This window comes from Caloenas nicobarica, chromosome 7, assembly GCF_036013445.1.
Source record: "Caloenas nicobarica isolate bCalNic1 chromosome 7, bCalNic1.hap1, whole genome shotgun sequence".
NCBI classification, from domain to species: domain Eukaryota; kingdom Metazoa; phylum Chordata; class Aves; order Columbiformes; family Columbidae; genus Caloenas; species Caloenas nicobarica.
In genome coordinates this window covers 39,161,756-39,181,913 of record NC_088251.1, presented here as the reverse complement: position 1 = coordinate 39,181,913, position 20,158 = coordinate 39,161,756, and the positions used below count along the sequence as shown (strand labels likewise).

The 20,158-nt window shown below is 50.2% G+C and overlaps 1 protein-coding gene across 4 annotated transcripts; it reads left to right on the top strand.

Annotated features, from left to right (window-relative positions):
• Positions 1-3,813: 3,813 nt before the first annotated feature.
• Positions 3,814-19,824, top strand: LOC135991094 (ciliary microtubule associated protein 1A-like). 4 transcript variants are annotated; one of them, XR_010606481.1, is made up of 7 exons: positions 3,814-4,256; positions 4,518-4,702; positions 6,849-6,975; positions 7,856-7,957; positions 9,694-9,815; positions 19,306-19,615; positions 19,725-19,824. XR_010606481.1 is itself a non-coding variant. In XM_065639373.1 (6 exons), the coding sequence occupies exons 3-6, from the start codon at positions 6,870-6,872 to the stop codon at positions 19,459-19,461; spliced, it is 486 nt and encodes a 161-aa protein (XP_065495445.1). In that variant the 5' UTR covers positions 3,814-4,256; positions 4,518-4,702; positions 6,849-6,869; the 3' UTR covers positions 19,462-19,633. The 4 variants fall into 4 exon arrangements, 3 of the variants coding, with proteins under 3 accessions (XP_065495445.1, XP_065495443.1, XP_065495444.1); XM_065639373.1 differs by lacking the exon at positions 19,725-19,824 and having other exon boundaries at positions 19,306-19,633; XM_065639371.1 differs by lacking the exons at positions 19,306-19,615; positions 19,725-19,824 and having other exon boundaries at positions 9,694-10,103.
• Positions 19,825-20,158: the final 334 nt, after the last annotated feature.

Here is a 20,158-nt window from a genome sequence, read left to right as displayed (position 1 = left end):
GAAAAGTGGTGGGTCCATTGTCCCTATGGGAGTCCTCCTAGCGGTATTTGTTGTAAGTGTTACAATAATGGGAGGAAACTAACTAACTGAGCACTTTGAGTGGGGCGGGTAGCAACTAGAAAACTGATAAAGGATTCTGAAGAGTGGTGGGATAATTTTACAAAAAAAAAAAAAAAAAAAAAAAAAAGAGGTATAAATCCTGGAAAGTATCGTTTCCAGACGAACTTTGTCTGATAAAAGCTAAGACCATACAGGTACTTTGCTGAAAAGCAGTAGCTAGAGTGAGGTGTGGAGCTTGGGAAGTTGGGAACTGAAAGATAAAAAAATAAGGGTGTGTGTAAGTCAAGGCCGATTAAAATAAAGGAGGTTCCCCTGAAGAATACGAGTGCTGCCAAGAAGATGGTACACCTCGCTGCTCTAGGCAACAGAGTAGGCAAGGAAAAAGGCAGAGGTGTACTACTGTGGGGACTGGGGTTAATGAACCACCTCCAGGAAGGGCTCAAGGGACTCCTTGACTTACAACTCCCAAAACAAACCATCTCAAAACTTCCCCAGAACCTCCTAGCCCTCTCTGAAAACAAATGTAAAATTCTAAGAGATTGTCAGAATGCCTGGAATGCTAATGGCAATAGAAAAGTCACACCACTCTTCTCAACCCTAAATCTAAGCATTTGGATAATAGGTCTATTACAAATGGTATCAGGGTCAGCCCAAGGAAGAGAAAACCCCCACCAGCCTTATAAATGGAGCTTAATTAGGTGGGAAGACCAACAAATTATTGCCCAGAAACCTGTAGTGGGAAGCCCCAGCTTTAAGACGACTCTTTGCCAACCGGTACCCATAAAACCATGTCTAGACTTTAAGGGCTTTTACTTTTGCCCTAGCTGTAACCCTGGGAAAGGGTACTGTAACCATCCCAACTCATATTATTGTGACTATTGGGGATGCGAGACGGTAGCATCAGATTGGCCCCCAAGGGGAGGAAGAGACAAATTCCTGTCTGTGGGGTGGGGACCCTATGGATGTATTCCTCCTAAGCGAGACTCCAACGGTGGAGCGATATTACCTGGGAATTGTAAGCATTTATACATTAATATATCCAATCCCACAGACCCCATCTGGCAAATAGGAAAAACTTGGGGAGTAAGGTACTGAGAACCTGGGACAGATAGGGGAGGTCTTATTTTTATAAAGAAGGAAGTAGCGAGACCCACTCCTCAAGCAATAGGTCCCAATATAGTAGTTAAAGGACTAAAAAAAGTCATACCCTTTGGAGCAAACAACTTCGACTACTAGCAATTCCTTGATCACAACTAGTACCTTACTGCCCATGAGAGAAATAGTGAATGAAAATCCCCTATGGACAGTCATGCAAGCAGCTTATAGCACGTTAAATGAAACTAATCCTAATGTAACTACTAATTGTTGGCTGTGTTATGATACCAAACCTCCTTTTTATGATGCCATAGGGGTTAACAGCACTTATAACGTAAGCAGTGATTCTTCCTCCCACTGTCAGTGGGATGATAAGAAAAAGGGAATAACCATGCAACATGTCACCGGAGTAGGAGCTTGTATAGGTAAAGTACCGAAATCTAAGCAATCGCTCTGTAGTACTATCCAACCGGAAATAAACAGAACCAAAACATGGATTATTTCCCCAGGTGGGGCTAGATGGATATGTTCTGAAACGGGACTCACCCCGTGTATATCTCTAAGTATGTTCAATGACTCACGGGAGTACTGTATACTAGTTACCATTATCCCGAGAATATTGTATCATCAGGAAAGTGTACTGTATGATCATTGGGATACTGGACATTACCTCATAAAAAGAGAACCAATCACAGCTATCACAATAGCCACGTTGTTAGGAATCGGGGCAGTAGGAGCAAGTACAGGGATAACCTCTCTTATTCAACAAAAACAGGGTTTCAATTTTTTAAGAGCCGCCGTCGATGAAGACCTAGAAAGAACTGAGAAATCAATAACTGCATCAGAGAAATCTTTAACTTCATTATCGGAGGTAGTATTACAAAATAGAAGAGGAATGGATCTCCTCTTCTTACAACAAGGAGGACTGTGTGCAGCTCTAGGGGAAGCGTGTTGCTTTTACACAGATCACACGGGAGTAGTAAGAGATACTATGACCAAGTTATGGGAGGGTTTAGAAAAATGAAAGAAAGAGAGGGAAGCGAAGCGGAGCTGGTACGAATCCTGGTTCACCCAATCCCCCTGGTTAACTACTTTGTTATCTACTATAGCAGGACCTTTAATAATATTAGTGTTAATTCCGACCTTCGGGCCCTGTATATTAAATAGAGTTATCGAACTAGTAAAAAACCGATTAGAAGCCGCTCACTTAATGTTATTGAAAAGAAACGAGTATGAGCAGATAGAAGACAGAGTTGTTGAACACGAAACTTCCATCCTTTCTCTAGCCCGAGAAACTATTATCCGGTTTGATCAACAAAATGATAAAAAGGGGGGATTGTAATAAACCCGTGTTGTAAATTTGTTAATCAAACCGGTATGTTATCTTGTGCAAACATTTATGAAACAGTACAACTGGGGAAATGTATTGGAGTTGTGTGGGTGAGGTGAGCTGCGCGTGTCCGGAGGGGTGGGGTCGCCGCCTGCGGTGTGGAGGGAAAATGTTGCCTCCGTCCCGCGACCACCGGAGAGCCTGAGGAGACCCCCCCGGCAACCAGACGCGCAGCCGCAGAAGACGTAGGGCCAAGCTGTATCAATTTGGAAATCTACCTGGAGACAAAAAAACTATAAAAGAGGGACTCTGGTGGGGGTGGGTTGCGTGCCGTTGGTAGAGCTGAGACTCCCCGGCCGCCCAGCGCTGTTTTGCCTGTTTACTGCTTGCTTGATAAATTCTAATTGGATAATTAAGGTTGGCATACGGTTTCGCTTGTAACAGCCATGAATAAAACACAGAGTGGCACAGAGCTGATGTCAGACATCTGCTCTGGTTGTGGCTGGGATGGAGTTCTCTTCCCAGCAGCCCATGTGGTGCCGAGTGTTGGGTTTGTGAGCAAACCAGCGTTGCAGCTGCGAGCGCTGGTTGTGTTCGATGCTGTGCGCAGGAGTGCGGACCCAGCGTGTGGTGCCCGGGGCCGGGTGCTGAGCTGGGCTGTCCCTTGGGCAGGGACAGGCTGGAAGGCTCGTGGAAAAGGGACATATTTTAAGGAGCAGAAACACAACCTCCTCACGTTTTCCTCAGCATTCGCTCCAAACTGAGAATCAGTGGGAACCAGGAGGATCCTCTTTGTCTGAATCCAAGCAGCAAGAAAGAGACACTAACGAGAGATGCCCCTTTGCGCAGACCGGGCTGAACTTTGCTCAGCTCTAGGGGGATGTAAGCAAACGACTTGCAGAGGGGCTGCAAGGCTGCTCCAGCCCCGCAGTGACAGCAGGGCCACTCTGGTCCCCTCAGGGGGATTCGCTCTGGGGACAGAGAAGCGAGGGCGACACGGGCAGGAGCAGCCCGGGGCGAGGGAAGAGCCCGAGCCGCTGCGGCTCTGGGGCCATTTCTAGTCAGGCCGCGCAGCAGACACCCCCGTTGCTATGGCAGCGGGGGCTCTCCAGGGCCGGCCCCGCGCGGCGCAGCCCCTGTCGCTATGGGAACGGGTCCTTCCCCGAGGGCGGCGCGCTCCATGCGGGCGGCGCGCTGGCTGAGCGCCGCGCCGTGCGGCGGCGGGGCCGGGCGGGAGTTCGGCACGGCCGGGGAGTGACGGGCCGAGCAGCCCCGGTTCCCCCGGGCGGGCAGTGGGAGCCGGTGGAGGTGCAGGGGGGAAGCTCTCGGCCCCTGGATTCCCCGAGCGCGGCTGTCGGGGCGGGCTCAGGGAGGAGCTGGGCTGGGAGCTGTGAGGCGCTTCCCGCATCCATCCCTGGGGCGGGCGGGCTGGGGCTGGTGGGGCAGAGGAGCCCCAGGGGTGAGCCAGGGCGGGGTCCGCTGTCACCAGCACTGTCCCGCGGGTGAGCGGGAGGAGGGGCCGGTGCCGTGGCCAGCACGTCCCCAGCCAGGGCAGCACTGGGCGGCAGCAGAGGGGTCAGGGCTGGGACTGCGGAGCAGCCCGAGCTCAGCGTCCTGTTCCCAAATCCTCTGCGCACTTGGGGTGCAGCGTGCGGGTGTTGTGATGACAGCAACAGCTCTGTGCCGTCACCCCTCAGGGGCTCTCTCCGGGCAGCACCTCGGTGAAGGTGTCAGGAGGATGGAGCCAGGCTCTTCTCGGTGGCAGCCAGTGGTAAGACAAGGGGTAATGGGTTCAAACTGGAAGACAGGAGGTTCCACTTAAATTTGAGAAGAAACTTCTCAGTGAGGGTGACAGAACCCTGGGCCAGGCTGCCCAGGGAGGTTGTGGAGTCACCTTCTCTGCAGACATTCAAACCCGTCTGGACACTTTCCTGTGTAGCCTCATCTGGGTGTTCCTGCTCCGGCGGGGGGATTGGACTGGATGAGCTTTCAAGGTCCCTTCCAATCCCTGACATTCTGTGATTCTGTGAAGGCGCAGGAGACCCACGGGCAGCGGGAGCAGGTGCTGCAGTGGGAGAAGGAGCAGCGGGCAGCTCGGCTGCTGTGGCAGCGGCAGGACGCGAGGCAGGAGCAGGCAGAGCTGCTGGCGCAGCACCAGCAGCGCCTGAGTGCGCTGGAGCAACAGCACCAGCTGGAGCGGCTGCGGGAGCTGCAGAGGTGAGAGCGGCACCAGCGGCACACGCGTGGGGCCGGTACCCCGGGTCTGGGCAAAGGAACCAGGGAATGGTTTGGGGAGGCGGTGAAAGGAGAAAATCGGAGTCCAGAAGCGCTGGGTTGTGGGCAGCTGGGTGGCTCGTGGAGTGGGGGTTCGCTTTGTAGGTGGACACAAGGATCTGGCTGGAGACATCATGTCAGAATGGAGGCGCTGTGTTTTGAAAGGAGTTGTACCCCATGTATTCTCTACCCCAAATCCCTTTTGTTTGGGTGAACAAGTCACTGACATGTTTTGGGTCAATGAGAAATCTGATTTTGGAGAAGCCCATAAACCCCAGATGTGTCCGTCCCAGATGTGTCCGTCCCAGATGTGTCCATCCCAGATGTGGATGCCAGTCAGTGGGATGCCCTGTGACAGCCCACCGTGCTGGCCCAGCTCCTGGGACCTGGTTCCACATACGTGTGCACACACACACATACATGTATACACACACACCTACATACACGCGCACGCATGTGCGCACACACCTGTGCAGATATTCTCACAGAATCCCAGGATGGAGGGGCAAGGATCACCTGGTCCAACCTTTCCTGGCACAAGCCCGGTCTAGATGAGCTGGCCCAGCGCCCCGTCCAGCTGAATCTTTAAAGTCTCCAATTTTGGGGAATTCACCACATCCCTGGGGAAATTATTCCAATGGCTGGTGGCTCTCCTGGTGAAAAATTTCCTTCTTGTGTCCAGTCAGGATCTCCCCAGGAGTAGCTTGTACCCATCAGCCCTTGTCTGTTCCCTGGGACTCCTTGTACAAAGGGCATGTCCATCTTTGTAGCCACCCTGGAAACACTGGAACATGGTGCTGAGCTCTCCCTGAGCCGCCTTTTCTCCAGGCTAAACAAGCCCGGTTCTCTCAGCCTTTGCTCGTATGGCGGCTGCCCAGTCCTTTGATCATCTCTGTGGCCCTTGTCTGGACCCTCTTCAGCCTGTCCACATCTGGCTTGGCTGAAAGGGACTTAATTTTCTTCATGCAGTTATATAACTATTACTGCAGTAATCTGAGGGTATGAGGGAAAGAATAATTTGGGGAGGACAGGACACTTTTTATAGCCGTCACGTGTTTTGCAACACAGTGTTTGTTGGTCCCTGCCAAGACGATCACAGAGGTGGTGGCTGGGGTTCTGTGATGGAAATGCTTTTGTTCTGGTATTGAAGCCCAAATCGCCTCTAACAGTCTTAGAGCAGTGAATCTGGAAGTGTTGGTTTGCCTCAGCAGACAAAGCCTCTGCTCCCCAGCGGAGCTCTGTGACCGCTGTGTCACTTGTCAACACCGTCACTGAGCGCAAGGGCAGTGTAAAAACCGGGTGCTTTGGAAAGCTCCCCTGCTCTCTGCTGACGTTCCAAATCTGTCTCATGTGCACCCTGAAAATACGCATTGAGGCAGGAAAGCAGACCTCAGGAAGGTCTGGCCCTGCAGGCTGGACGTCCCCAGCGCTGGATCAGCCAGGTGATGCAATAGCACAGCCTCCCGATGTCATAGTGCGTTTCCATGACACTCCCAGGCTGTCCCCAGGGTCCCCTGGCCGCTGACACCACAACCTCTCTTGCCAGATCTCTGGCTGCCCTCACTGCTCGCCACGTTCTGTGCCGCAGAGACGAAGCAGATGCAGACATTGTCGTCCTCATCCCTTTTGACGGCCGCGGCTGAGACAGGTGAAGTCCTGAGACTCTTCCGTCTCTGCCCTAGTTCAGCATCAGAGATGAGCTCCATTGTGCCTGAGGGGATTTGCATCCCCAGGCCTTGAACAAATCCAGTGATGAGGAATCCACAGCTGCTCTGGGCAACCTGTTCCAGGGTCTCACCCACCTAATAGTGAAAAATGTTCTTTTATCGAGAGCATTGGTATTCTCTGGTGAGACAGGACTTGCATGGTACAGGACCAGGATGTCACCAGTGGGTGATTGAGATGGCTCAGAAAACCCCTGTCAAAGATATTAGCAAAAGTGGTTTTAATATGATGTTGTAAAAGCGCGACATGCCATCAAACTTGGTTAAAGTTCACTATTACTGTTCGGCACAATCATTTGAACAGTGATTGAAAACTCCTAAGGCACAGGTCAAAGTACCAAGACACTCTTCTGCTCTTTCCTCAGGTTTTATCAGCATCTCACAGCATGGACGGAGCCCGGGTGGGGACTTGGAGACCTCATGGCCCATGGGGCCCCATCATGGCCCAGTTCACCAGCCCTGGACCCAAATACTCAGTCCAAGGAACAACAGGTAAAACAAGGATCCGAGTGGTGTGTTGAGCACACCCGTGGTAAAATCAGCTACAAACCCGTTTCCCTTTTTCCCCCTTCTCAGAGAAGCCCCCTGCTCCTAAAACCTTCCCACGCAAACCCAGTACATGTGAGGTTTGTTTGTTTGTTTGTTAATTTTTATTTCTTTATGATTATCACTGGAGCCAGACTGTCAGGCGGTCCAGTTTCTTTTTAAGATTATTTAGCAATGCAGTTGCAGAAGCTTTTATGCTTAGAGATTTACTGTTTGTTACTACAAGGCACAGTACAGCTCACCTTTATTACTCTTGGAGGAAAAAGGATGGGAATTTTGTGAGCTCGGCAGCTCAGTCTCCTGCAGCTTCAAAGGAGCTTTGAAATGAGGTTGCCTGCAGGTGGCCTTTCACGTGCTGTTCTTCATAGGTTACCTGAACCACAACCCCCTAAAGCCCCCACTTACCCCTGTCAAGGGGCAGAACCTCCTGCAGAAGGCAGCTGCTCGCCAGGTCCTCGATATTGCGTGGAGCCTCCATGGCCAGGAATGGGGAGTACGTGGCTCCAGCCTCTCCCATGGGTGGACTTCCCGAGATAAACTTTGAGATCATGCCTGAAACAAGCGAGTAACATTTCTCCAGCTGTTTGTTCAGACAAGACTAGGATGTTTTCACATTTCCCTGCAATAGTGGCACAAAAGTTAGATGGGTGCAAAAGAGAGATGGGTACAAAAGGCTCAGCTCACCCCTTCAATGAGCTGTAGATGTTTTCCAGCAGCTGGCACTTCTGCAGTGGTTAAGGAGAGCAGCTCTTGTTGAAATTGCCTCCTTGGCTTGAGAAAAAAGGCCACATCTTCACTGCTTTTGTGCTGTTGTCCTCTGCCCTAGGCGATTACTGCCCTGAGAAGCCCAACAGACACGTCCTTATGTGCCCTCCTGTGCAGTCCATGTCCTTCCGGCACAGGGGCATCAAAACCGACCTCCCTCCAGGTAAGTGACTGTGGGGAGACGCCTACCCTTGCGTAGCGTGTGAGGCACGGACTCTCGATAAGGTGCAGGGAGAGACATTTATTACAAATTCAGGCTTGTATTTATACTTGATAGGATGCTTGCTCAAGCATTGCTGATTTGCTCAGTTAGGCATTACATAAGTGATACATTTTGTGTTCCTACCAAAGCTGCTACCAGAAAAGCATTTTTTGATGTCACAAGTTACCCCCTGTCCTTGATGTATCAGTCCTGTATCAATCCCTCTGGCCTTAATGTATCAATCAGTACAGTCCTTGCTTCTTGTTTTTCCACCAACACTTGTTCCCCCGCCGTTGACTCTTGTAGTTTCTCGCAGGCTCGATGTCAGAATACCACCACACCCTTGCAGCTCAAGCATCCTCTACTGACAATCTGCTGCTCAGCTTGTTAACCAGGGCCAGTTCAAAGCCTCCACTGCAGGACACAGCTGTTTCCTGACAAGCTTCCTTCATGTGCAGTAGAAGCCAGTGGGGAGTGCTCCTGCTTGGCTGCAGCTGCCTTGGCAGGTGCTTGTGCTCATCTCTCAGCCCCAAGGTCTGATCTGTGCCTTTCCCCCCACCCAAGCTGTGCTGCTGGCTCTGAGGAGATAGGGGTACAGCGGGCGGATGGTTTTACCAGAGCTGTGAAGTTCCAGTGAACCCCTCGGGGATTTTTTCTTCCTGGTTCTTGCAGTTCCAGCACAAACTCATCTCATCCCACAGAAGCACTGACAGCTCAGTTTCGGAGCTGCCAACAGTGCCCCAGCGTGGCAGAAGGTGGAAGGATTGGGAAAGGGGGCAGACATCCTTCCTGCTCCTCTGAGCAGGTGTCATGGAGGCACCTCAAAGTCAGTTTTAGGTGAACAACAAGTTCAAACCAGATTTTATTCTGGCCGGAAAAGTGTAGCAAATACACTGACTAGAAACAGGGTTTATACAGTTAGTTAGCACTGCAACAACATAAAATATCGATCAGATATCAGTTGAGGGGATTATTGTGGTACAACAACATAAGAATAATGACGATGCACAACGTGCATGCATTCAGTCACAAGAAAGAAAACCAGAAGCCTCTTGAGTCCAGGGAACCCACAAGAAATAATCACTCGCCTGGGTTAGGCGAGGGCTCACACTTGCCTGATTAGACAAGGACTCATTCAAGGATCTATCCAGTAAATAACCACTCACCAAACGAGGAGCTGAGGCGCTCTCAATCCTGGGAAGTCTCCTTAGACCGTGTACCAGTCTAAGGAAGGGGCTCCAGTTCACAGACCCGCAGCTCCGAGAAGACCACTCAAAGGGGTCTTCTGTGGGAACCCCATTTTATAGTCTGGTCAGATGTGGCTGTGGGCATTACAACATGGTCCAGAAGATTTGCAGCTACTCTGGGCACCTCCTTTGTTGAGGACCCTGTCAACCGACTCAGGGTCCCATTAAGGACCCGGTCAATTGACAGAGGGTCCCACCCTTCCTGCGCCCCCAGCTGGTGGAGGTGAAGTCACCCTGCCCGGGGCAGGGGAGGATGTGACTGACAGCACCTTGGTACCACTCTGGTGCGTACGTGGGGACAGGCACAGTGGGGCACAAAAGGTGCTAAAGAGCCATCAACTGCCCCAGTGAAGGCTCCAGATCTCAGGGGGACGTGCAGCTGCCACAGCAGCCTTTGCAGGGTGCCTGTCTCTGCCCCAGAGGTTTCTTCTCTTCCCATTCCTCTTGCAGGTCCAGGCACCTACACGTTGCCCAGGGTGCTGGGCCCCAGCACGGTGCACACAGCTGCCAGCCCGTGCGATTCCATGAGGTGGAAGAGTCAGCAGAATCACTACAGTGCCGATCTCGCCACGGTGAGCTCTGCTTCTCTGCCTTTTTGTAACAGCAGCTGAAGCTGCTCTGCTCTCCTCATGGCAGAAGAGCTGCAAAGCCTGCAGGATCCTTTCTTAGCACATCCTTGGCTGCAATAGGAGCAGAACCCAAGAGTGCACGTGCCCGCTGGCAGGGCCACAGGATTCTCCTGCTATTCCAGCAGGACAGGGGAGGCTCTGCCTCCACCGCTGTCCCTTGTTTTCTAACAGTTACAGTTTTGCTGATGTAGCACTCATCAGCTCTCATGGGAATCTCCCTCCTCCTCTGAGATAAACCTCATCTCTGCTCCTAGTCCTTGCGGGTTGAATTTGCTTTGCTTGATTGTCACTGTGGAGAGCTGGCAGTGGAGATGAAGGTGAAGGAGAAAAATCCTCGGAGCAATTCCTGAAACATATTTCTGGCAGAAAAACAAACCTCTTCTTTCAGGCATCTGCTCTGAGCTACTTAGGATCAGGATTTCACATCCAGTGGCCACAAAAACACACAAAGAAAAAATGGCTGCCCACACCTCCATCAACTTGCAATAGAAGGGCTGTGGTGTTTCCAAATCCTTTACATTCCTGCAGAATTTAAAAACCCTTGGGGAATACCCAGTGATGATCACAAACCTCCGGTGCTCTGCTGCTGTACACATAAACTCCCATCGCGCTCAAGATTGGTCCCTTGGCAACCTGGCAATGTGAAGAGCTGGCGAGAACTGATGGGAACAGCTCCAGGGGATCTCCTCCTGGAGGTCACAGCTGCTGCAAGGCTGAGCTGTTGCAATGAAAAGTTGAAATCTGCCATCACAGATTCATAGAATCATTTTGGTTGGAAGAGACCCTCAAGATCATCAATTCCAACCATATCCTAAATCTGGCACTAACCCATATCCCTAAGAGCCTCATCTGTATGTCTTTTAAACCCCTCCAGAGATGGTGACTCTCCCACTTCCCTGGGCAGCCTCTTCCAATGCCCGACAACCCTTTGTGTGAATAATTTTTTTCCTAATATCCAATCTAAACCTCCCCTGGTGCAACTTGAGGCCTTTTCCTCTTGTCCTATCACTTGCTACCTGGGAGAAGAGACCAACACCCCCCATGCTCCAGCCTCCTTTCAGGCAGTTCAGGGAGCAATAAGGTCTCCCCTCAGCCTCCTGTTCTCCAGGCTGAACAGCCCCAGTTCCCTCAGCCGCTCCCATCACACTTGTGCTCCAGGGTCTTCATCAGCTCCATTGCCCTTCTCTGAACTCTCTCCATCACCTCAAGGTCTTTCCTATAGTGAGGGGCCCAAAACTGACCCTGGGACTCAAGGTGTGGCCTCACCGGTGCCAGTACAGGGGATGATCACTGCCCTGGTCCTGCTGGCCACACTATTCCTGATACAAGCCAGGATGCTGGTGGCCTTTTTTCCACCTGGACACACCCTGGCTCATATTCAGCTGCTGTCAGTCAACACCCCCAAGTCCTTTTCTGCTGGGCAGCTTTCCAGCTGCTCTTCCCTGAGCCTGTAGCGCTGCCTGGGATTGTTGTGACCCAAGTGCAGGACCCTGCGATTGGCCTTGTTGAACCTCAGACAACTGGCCTCAGCCCAACCATCCAGCCAGTCCAGATCCCTTTTTAGAGCCTTCCTACTGTCCAGCAGATCAACACTCAGACCCGGCATGGTGTCATCTGCAAACATACTGAGGGTGCACTCGATCCCCTCATCCAGATCATTGATAAAGAGATTAAACAGAACCGGCCCCAATACTGAGCCCTGGGGACACCACTCTCGACCGACCACCAACTGGATTTGGCTCCGTTCACCACAACTCTTTGGGCCCGGCCCTCCAGCTAGTTCTTTATCCATCGCAGATACACCATCCAGGCCATGAGCTGCAGCTTCTCCAGGAGATGCTGTGGGATACAGTGTCAAAGGCTTTACTGAAGTCCAAGTATGCAACATCCACAGCCTTTCCCTCACCCACAAGATGGGGCACCTTGTCATAGGAAGAGATCAGGCTGGTCAAGCAGGACCTGCCTTTCATAAACCCATGCTGACTGGGCCTGATTGCTTGGTTGTCCTGTGTGTGCCATGTGATGTCACTGAGGATGATCTGTTCCATGAGGTTCCCTGGCACCAAGGTCAGATTGACAGGCCTGTAATTCCCTGGATCCTCCTTCTGACCCTTCTTGTAGACGGGCATCACATTCGCCAACTTCCAGTTGACTGGGACCTCCCCGGTTAGCCAGGCTTGCTGATACACAATTGAAAGTGGCTTAGTGATCACGTCTGCAAGCTCCCTCAGCAGCCTTGGACGGATCCCATCTGGCCCCATAGATTTGTGTGTGTCTAAGTGGTGTAGCAGGTCTCCAGCCATTTCCCCTCAGATTATTGGACTACATTCTGCTCCCTCTCCCTGTCTTTTGGCTCAGGGGGATGTGTACCTGGAGCACAACTGGTTTGACTGTAAAAGACTGAGGCAAAGAAGGCATTCCACTTCTTTCCAGCCTGCTCCAGTGTCTGTCACCCTCAAAGTAGGGAAATTTTTCCTCATATTCAGATGGAACCTCCTGTGCTTCAGTGCCTGTTGCTTGTCATCCTATTTTTGGGCACCACTGAAAGGAGCCTGGTCCAATCCTTTCGACATCCTTCCTTAAGATATTTATAAACATTGATGAGATCATCTCTCAGCCTTCTCCAGGCTGAACAGACCCAGCTCTCTCAGTCCCTTCTCATAAGAAAGGCACTCTAGTATTAGTATATTAGTAGTAGTAGTATTTTATTTTTACATTGTTGTCTTATTAAACTGTTTTTTCTCAACCCACGAGTTTGTCCCTTCCCTTTCACTTCTCTCCCTTGCCCCGCTTTGGCGGGGTGGAGGAAGTATGTGACCAACTATCCTGGTCTTAGTTGCTGGCTGGGGTAAAACCATGGCAGGGAAGAATAATAGTAGCTCAGGAAATCTTGAAAATCACTTTCCAAGATGCTGACACTCTTTTTGGTGGTGGGAAACAGCATGAGAAAGGAAAGCCATAAAACACTGCAGCTCTGGAGGTCCAGAGTGGACCTGAGGATAAAGAAATGTCATTCTGAGCATAGTGCTGTGGACATCCAGAGGTGTCTGGATCAGCCATGGCTTTGTGTTTCAAGGAACAGCTGGGGAGGATGGAGAGACAGCAGCACAGGAGGGGACATACTGGGGTGAGCACAAGGTGGGGAAGCGCATGGGGTGTCTGCAGCCTGCAGGGAAACAGCCACAGGCCTGGGACAGTGTAGAACGGCCTGTGGTGGAGATGGCCAAGGGTGAGGCTGAATGTCCCTGGAAGGCCCAAGGTCTTTGTCCCCTTGGCTGTGGCTGATGTCCCTGCCACTGAGGCCTAAGAGGAGACCCATCATTGTCATGACCATGAGGCCTCATTTCTCCTTGCATGTCCCCAAGAGAGGTTGGGAGGTGTCACATTGTTGTCCCTCACTTGGCATCGCACTCCCCACATCCCCAGGAAGAGCCCTGAGACACATGTGAGGGACAGGATCTCCCTTCCTAGGGGCAGGGGCTCAAGGTTTGACCATCCTCCTTCATCAAACAAACCAAGGGTTTTCTCAGCATCAGAGCTGCTGCACTTTGCCTTTGCCTGATGTAATCGCAGTCTCCAATTATCTGTTCTAACGAGTCCCTGGGGAGGCTTTGTCAGGAATGGCCTCAGTGGCACCCATTAGTGCTTCAAGGAACTTTGGAGTTTGCTTCTGACTTGGACTTCTTGAGGAGATTCTTCACTCTGCTCTTGGTATCTGAGGTTCATGGACTCAGCACCAAATACGCCATGGGGCTCATTAAAATACAAAAAGCCCTAAGGAGCCGTATCTCTTCCTGTCATTTTCTTCAAGTCTGCAAGACTTGTACAACTATTTGGAGAGGTTTCAGTGGGTTACTTCGTGATGAAGATTTCAAAGAAGATTTCATAAGGGAGGGTTTTTTTCTTTCAACGGTACTTTCTACCGTTCTTGATTTCATAGAAGAAGTGACAGCAACATTCTACACTGGACATTGATCCAGAGGGTCACCTGAATACACCGGGACAGGCAGGAGAAGCTGTCCCTTAAGGTCAGACACTGTATGGACAATCTTGCTCCTCATCCCTCCCCCCCAGTCTGCCAGTTCTCTCCTTGGCCACTTGAGACTTGCATCACTTTTCCTCACATCAGACTTCTCCACTGAGGCCTGCAGGTGGATTGGTGCAGCTCCTCTGCACCAGCTCCCACCTGCTCTCCTTAGAGAGTGCTTCAATAGGGGAATAAATGACCAACAGAAACCTATTTCTGCATTCCACAGCTCAGGGCAGGCTGCTCTGTCACTGCGGTAGCAGGAGCAGCATGAAGAGCTCCTGGGCCAGGAGTCTTGTGCTGGTGAGAGGGGCTGGCACAGGAGGGCTGCCAGCAATGGGTGTAAAGGATCTCTTGAAAACAAGAGCAGGGGACAAAGGGGTACTGGCCTTGCTTCCATCATGCCGTAGCTGGTCCCAGCCCTTGGGCTGATAGGGAGTCTGATCCTCCTCTCTGTCCCAATCCATCTATCTGACCATCCTACCACGCACCCGTGCATCCGTGCATCCATCCATCCATCCGTACATCCATACTGGTACTCCATATGGGTGAGCTGCCCCATGATGTTTCTCATCCCAATGAGATCATATAATCATTTAGGTTGGAAGAGACCCTCAAGATCATCTTATCCAGCCATTAACCCAACTCTGGCACTAAACCATGTCCCTAAGAACCTCATATATACGTCTTTTAAACACCTTCAGGGATGGTGACTCAACCGATACTTGAACAGCCTGTTCCAATGCCTGACAATCTATTCTGTGAAAAGATTTTTCCTAATATGCAAACTGAACCTTCCTGGGTGCAACTCGAGGCCGTTTCCTCTTGTCCTATCACTTTCTACTTAGGAGAAGAGACCAACACCCTCCATGCTACAACCTCCTTTCAGGCAGTTGTAGACAGTGATAAGGTCTCCCTTCAGCCTCCTGTTCTCCAGGCTACACAGTCTCAGTTCCCTCAACTGCTCCCCATCTGACTTGTTCTCCAGACCCCTCACCAGCTTTGTTGCCCTTCTCTGAACTCACTCCAGCATCTCAAGGTCTGTCTTGTAGTGAGGGGCCCAAAACCACACAGAGGATTTGAGGTGCAGCCTCACCAGTTCCGAGAACAGGAGGATGATCACTTGCCTGGTCCTGCTGGCCACACTATTCCTGTTGCACGCCAGGATGCTGCTGGCCTTCTTGGCCACCTGGGCACATGCTGATTCATGTTCAGATGGCTGTCGATCAACACCCCCAGGTCCTTTTCCATTGGGCAGATTTCCAGCCACTCTTCCTTGAGCCTATAGTGTTGCATGGGGCTGTTGTGACCCAACTGCAGGAGCCAGCACTTGGCATGAAATTGAACAAGTCCAAGTGCTGGATTGTTCACCTGGGATAGAGTAACACTGAGTGAAAGTGTAGATTGGGAGAGAGTGGCTGGAGAGCAGCCCTGCAGAAAGGGATCTGGCGTGATGGTTGGCCACAGGGTCGATAGGAGCCAACACTGATCCCTGGCAGCCAAGACAGTAAACCACATCCTGGGGTGCATCAAACACAGCATGGCCATGTGGTCAAAACAGGTGACTGTGCTGCTGTATTCAGCGTTGGTGTGGCCTCACCTTGAGGGCTGTGTGCGGTTCTGGGCCCCACATGTTATTACAACAAGGATGTGAAGGTCCTTGAATGCATTCAGGGCAGAGCAACAAAACTGGTGAAAGGGCTGCAAGGATTGTCCTCTGACGAGCAGCTGAGGACTCTGGGCTTCTCTAGTTTGGGGAAAAGGAGGCTGAGGAGTGACCTCGTTGCTTTCTACAGCTTCCTGAGGAGGGGACATGGACAGGGAGGTGCTGAGATCTTCTCCCTGGTGTCCAGTGGTAGGACATGTGGGAATGGTTCAAAGCTAGGCCAGGGGAGGTTTAGACTGGATATTAGGAAACATCTCTTTATCAAGGCTGGTCAAAAACTGGAACAAGCTTCCTAGAGAGGTGGTCAATGCCCTAAGTCTGTCAGTGTTTAAGAGACACTTGGACAGTGCCCTTGGTACCATGATTTATCTTTTGGTCAGCCCTGAATGGGTCAGGTATTTGAACTAGATGATCGCTGTAGGTCTCTTCCAACTGAACTAGTCTAGTCTAGTCTCGTCTAGTCTGTTTTACACATATACCTGTACAGGGTTGATCCTGGGCTCAAACACTCAGTCTGCTCAGTAGCCTCCCCAGGACACCTGCCTTGCCAGTTGCAGATACCAGGACCCATGAGCCCCTAGGGCCGCAGCCCCATTCCAGATACTGGTACAGACCCCCCCAGTCACACACATGCGCACACAATCTTATGTCCAGTCACTCTGGTCTCTCAGTTGCTGACACCAATGACATAAGGGCTGTCTGACCCCCTGGTCCTGCTCCAGTTGCTACACTCACACATTCATGCAAAGAAGAGATTTACTCACATAGCAAAGACTTAGAAATTAAGTTTAATGAGACGACAGGACAGACTGCACTGGTTGGGGTCCTTCCCCAAACTTCCCATGATAAGTCCTGTGTAATCCAAAAATGTTCTTCCCCTGCATCCCCTAATGTGTCCTGCACCTCTAGGCAACAATCCCGCTAGTCTAAATGGTGATCCAGAGAGCTGCTCTCAGGTAATCCACTTGATGGGCTTCACACCTGGACAACAAGGCTGATGGTTCTCCCAGGGCAGCCTTGGGACAAGATGTTTAGTCCTCAGGAGCCTGTAATTTGGGTTCCCACTTGCCAATGAGCCTCTGTGCTCTTCTTGGTTTTGGAGATGGGCTCGCGATGAGCTGATGGCTCCCCAGTGATGGTGCTGGGAGCAGTCGGGGCAGAATATTAACTGACTTACTCCTCCTGCCATTGTTAGTGCCTTCTTTGTGTGTGCAGAGGAGCTTCTTATCACTTAACACAATCCAATGAGATAGGACAAGAGGAAATGGCCTCAAGTTGTGTCAGGGGAGGTTTAGATTGGATATTAGGAAAAAATTCTTCCTGGAAAGGGTTGTTGGGCATTGGAACAGGCTGCCCAGGGCAGTGGTGGAGTCACCATCCCTGGAGGGGTTTAAAAGGTGTTTAGACGAGGTTCTTAGGGACATGGGTTAGTGCTAGAGTTGGGTTATGGTTGATGATCCTGAGGGTCTCTTCCAACTGAAAGGATTCTGTGATTCTATAAATCTCCTGAGGTATCTCTGGAGGTTACATACATATGCATTGGTATTATTTAACATATGATAGCAGATCACTGGAATTTCTGTCCAGAAATGCCTCATGATTAGGGGAAAAGCTGTGTTCTTATACAGGCAATGGCTTCATTCAGGGCCAGTATCACAGTCTTGTTTCTGAGACTGTAGATGAAGGGATTTAAGAATGGGTACAAGATGGTGTTCAGCAACACTACAATTCTGCTGTTCTCCAAGGAAACATCTTTTGAAGGACACAGGCAGAAAGGAATGCAGCTCCCATATGCAATTGCCAAGGTGGTGAGATGGGAAGAACACATAGAAAAAGCTTTTTTGCTCCCAGAGGCTGCTGGAAGATGTAGAATACAGAAAAGGATGCACATGTAAAATGCCAGAGTTAAACATAAGGAACTCAGAATGACAAATGATAAGAAAACAGAGTCTATTTTCAAAAGCAGGCTGGTGTCAGAGCAGGACATTTTGAATAAGGGGGAGTTGTCACAAAAAAAGTGATGGATCTCATTTGAGCCACAGAAGGTCAGCTGGGAGAGGATGACCAGGCGGTAACTCAAGAATGCGAAGCCTGTGACCCAAGCAGCAATAACCAGGTGGATGCAGAGCTGAGGCTTCATGATGGCAGCCTAATGCAAAGGCTGGCAGATGGCAACATAGCGGTCAAAGGACATGACAACAAGTAGAACAAACTCTGTACAGCCCAGGGCAAAATAGAAATAGGATTGGGCAAAGCAGCTGCTTAGTGAGATTGTTCTCCTACCAGAACCCAGGATCACAACCAATTTTATGCTTGTGGATGATGTAAACCAGATTTCCAGGAAGGCCAGATTGCCAATGAAAAAGTACATGGGGGTTTGTAGGCGGTGATCTGCATACACGAGGAAAATGATGGTAGTGTTCCCCATCACTGTTGTCAGGCATATGAGCAGAAAGACCAGGGAGAGTACGAGCTGTAGTCTTTGATCAAGCTGTGAGAAACCCTCCAGGGTGAACTCAGTAACTGCAGTTCCATTTTCTGGTCCCATGTTCAATTTTGGTTTGTCATGCCGAGACAGGAACATGGCAAAAACCAAGTGTGATAATTCACAGTCTGGGAGAAAGGCCCTCCAAAACCTTCTCTGCTTCTTTCCTTTCTTGCAGTCTTCCTATAGTACACAGATAGAGTACTTCAAGCATTTCTCATACCCTGTTTTTTCTGTATCAAATTTCAGTTGGAGTTCTCAGAGAATTTGTTGTCTTCTTTCAACATTTTTCAAACACTCATAAAGAATTCTTTCTTCATAACAGGGGATTTTAAAGTCTGTTAGCTATTTTATCCCATTCCTGGTAAATTCCAGATTCATGCAGATTTGTTCCAAACATCTGTCACACCTGTGTGGCTAAGTCATCCCTTCTATTGCACAAATGCTAAACTATCAAATCAAATCAAATCAAGTCAAGTCAAATCAAATCAAATGCAGGTTGAAAGCTTTTCTTTCTACTTTTCAGTACTTGCCTTTTTTGACTAGGAATCCCTGAGTAACTACTGATTTCAGAATAAGCAGTATCAAGCACCTCTTTCGTAGTCCCCTGCTTTCTTCCACAGCTTCGTGCTCTCTGTTTCTTCAGGAAAGGGGAGAGGAGGCTGGAATAGGGACCAAGTATAACTCATCTTCTTTAGTACTCTAAATAATGACTGAAATATGTTACGGTTCCACACAGTCTCATCTGACATCCATCTGCACTGAAATGCAATTGCTTCCAAACAGTTGCTCATTGCTATTACTATCAAATGGCCTGACCCTTTTTTTTCTCCTTTTTTTTGTTTCCTCTAATTAAAAAAGTCCCCCTGTGCCTGTTTACATCCAGATCTCTAAGGAAAGCACGAAGTAATTCCTGCAAAGAAGCTGTAACAATCAGGTGCAAACTTCAGCGTAGAATCGGATGTAAAGAAATGTGATGTAACTCCCTGGGGGCCAATGAGCAGAACAGGGAATTTGGGGAGCTGATTATAGATTTTCTCCTGACAATTTGAGTAGAGAAACATGATTCACCGGCACTGCTCTGTTTATGTTGACACCTTTTATGTCTCCTCGTCTGCATGGTGGTTTTTTTTTTGGTTTTCTGTCCTCCCTCCACCAATTCTGTCTTCCAAAACCTCTCCAAGGAAAAGAATAATAGAGTAAGTCAGGTTTGAAGTGAGCCCTGAACACCACCTTGTCTCATTCTCCTGCTTAGGTCACGGTGAACCAGGTGAGGTTTTCCAAGGCCTCTGCCCAGCCTCTGCCGTCATCCACAAAGGAGCTGAAGGTTCACTGCATCATACAGGGGGGAGAACAAAGACATTCAACAGTGCTGGCCCAAGTGCTGGTCACTGAGGGATTCCACTGGTAACTGGTCCTATGGGGCACTTTGTACCACTGCTGACATTTGGGCTTCATCATCCAGCCAGCTTCCCACCCAGCATTCACTTCTTTAGCCCAGAGAGCATTAGTCGGATTATAAGGACATCACGAGAGACCAGGTCTAAGGCTCTGCAAAATTCCAGGTACACAACATTCCCTTCTTTCCCCGCCCATTTGGGTTCAGCAATCCCTTCCTTGTTTTCCAAGTGCCTGGACACGGCTGCAGGAAGACTTGTCCCATCCCCTTCCCAGGGATGGAGATCGGCTGGCCAGCCCGTAATTCTCCCAATACTTGTTCCTGCCCTTCTTGAAGACAGGTTTGACAACTGACTTTTCCAACCTCTCTGATTGCTCTGGCACATTTGAGACCACAGTCCAGAATCACGGGTAAGGATGACGTAGCAGACACGAGCATGTGAGATTAATCTGCCTGGGCCAGTGGAGTTTGTTCCTGGAGTCACACACAGAAATGTCAGGGTCTGTCAGGTGTCCACATCTGAGCTGGCCTCATGGACTCCTTATGCACCCAGGAATGTTTAGAGATGGAGTCTGTCCCTTTTACACACAGAGGCAGGAGTCACAGTGTCCCTCTGGCCTCCTGTTGCCACTCCAAAGGGACGGGAGGCACCTCAGCACTGTGATGTGTCACCCTGCTCTGCACTCATCTGAGATGTCCCACGTCATGA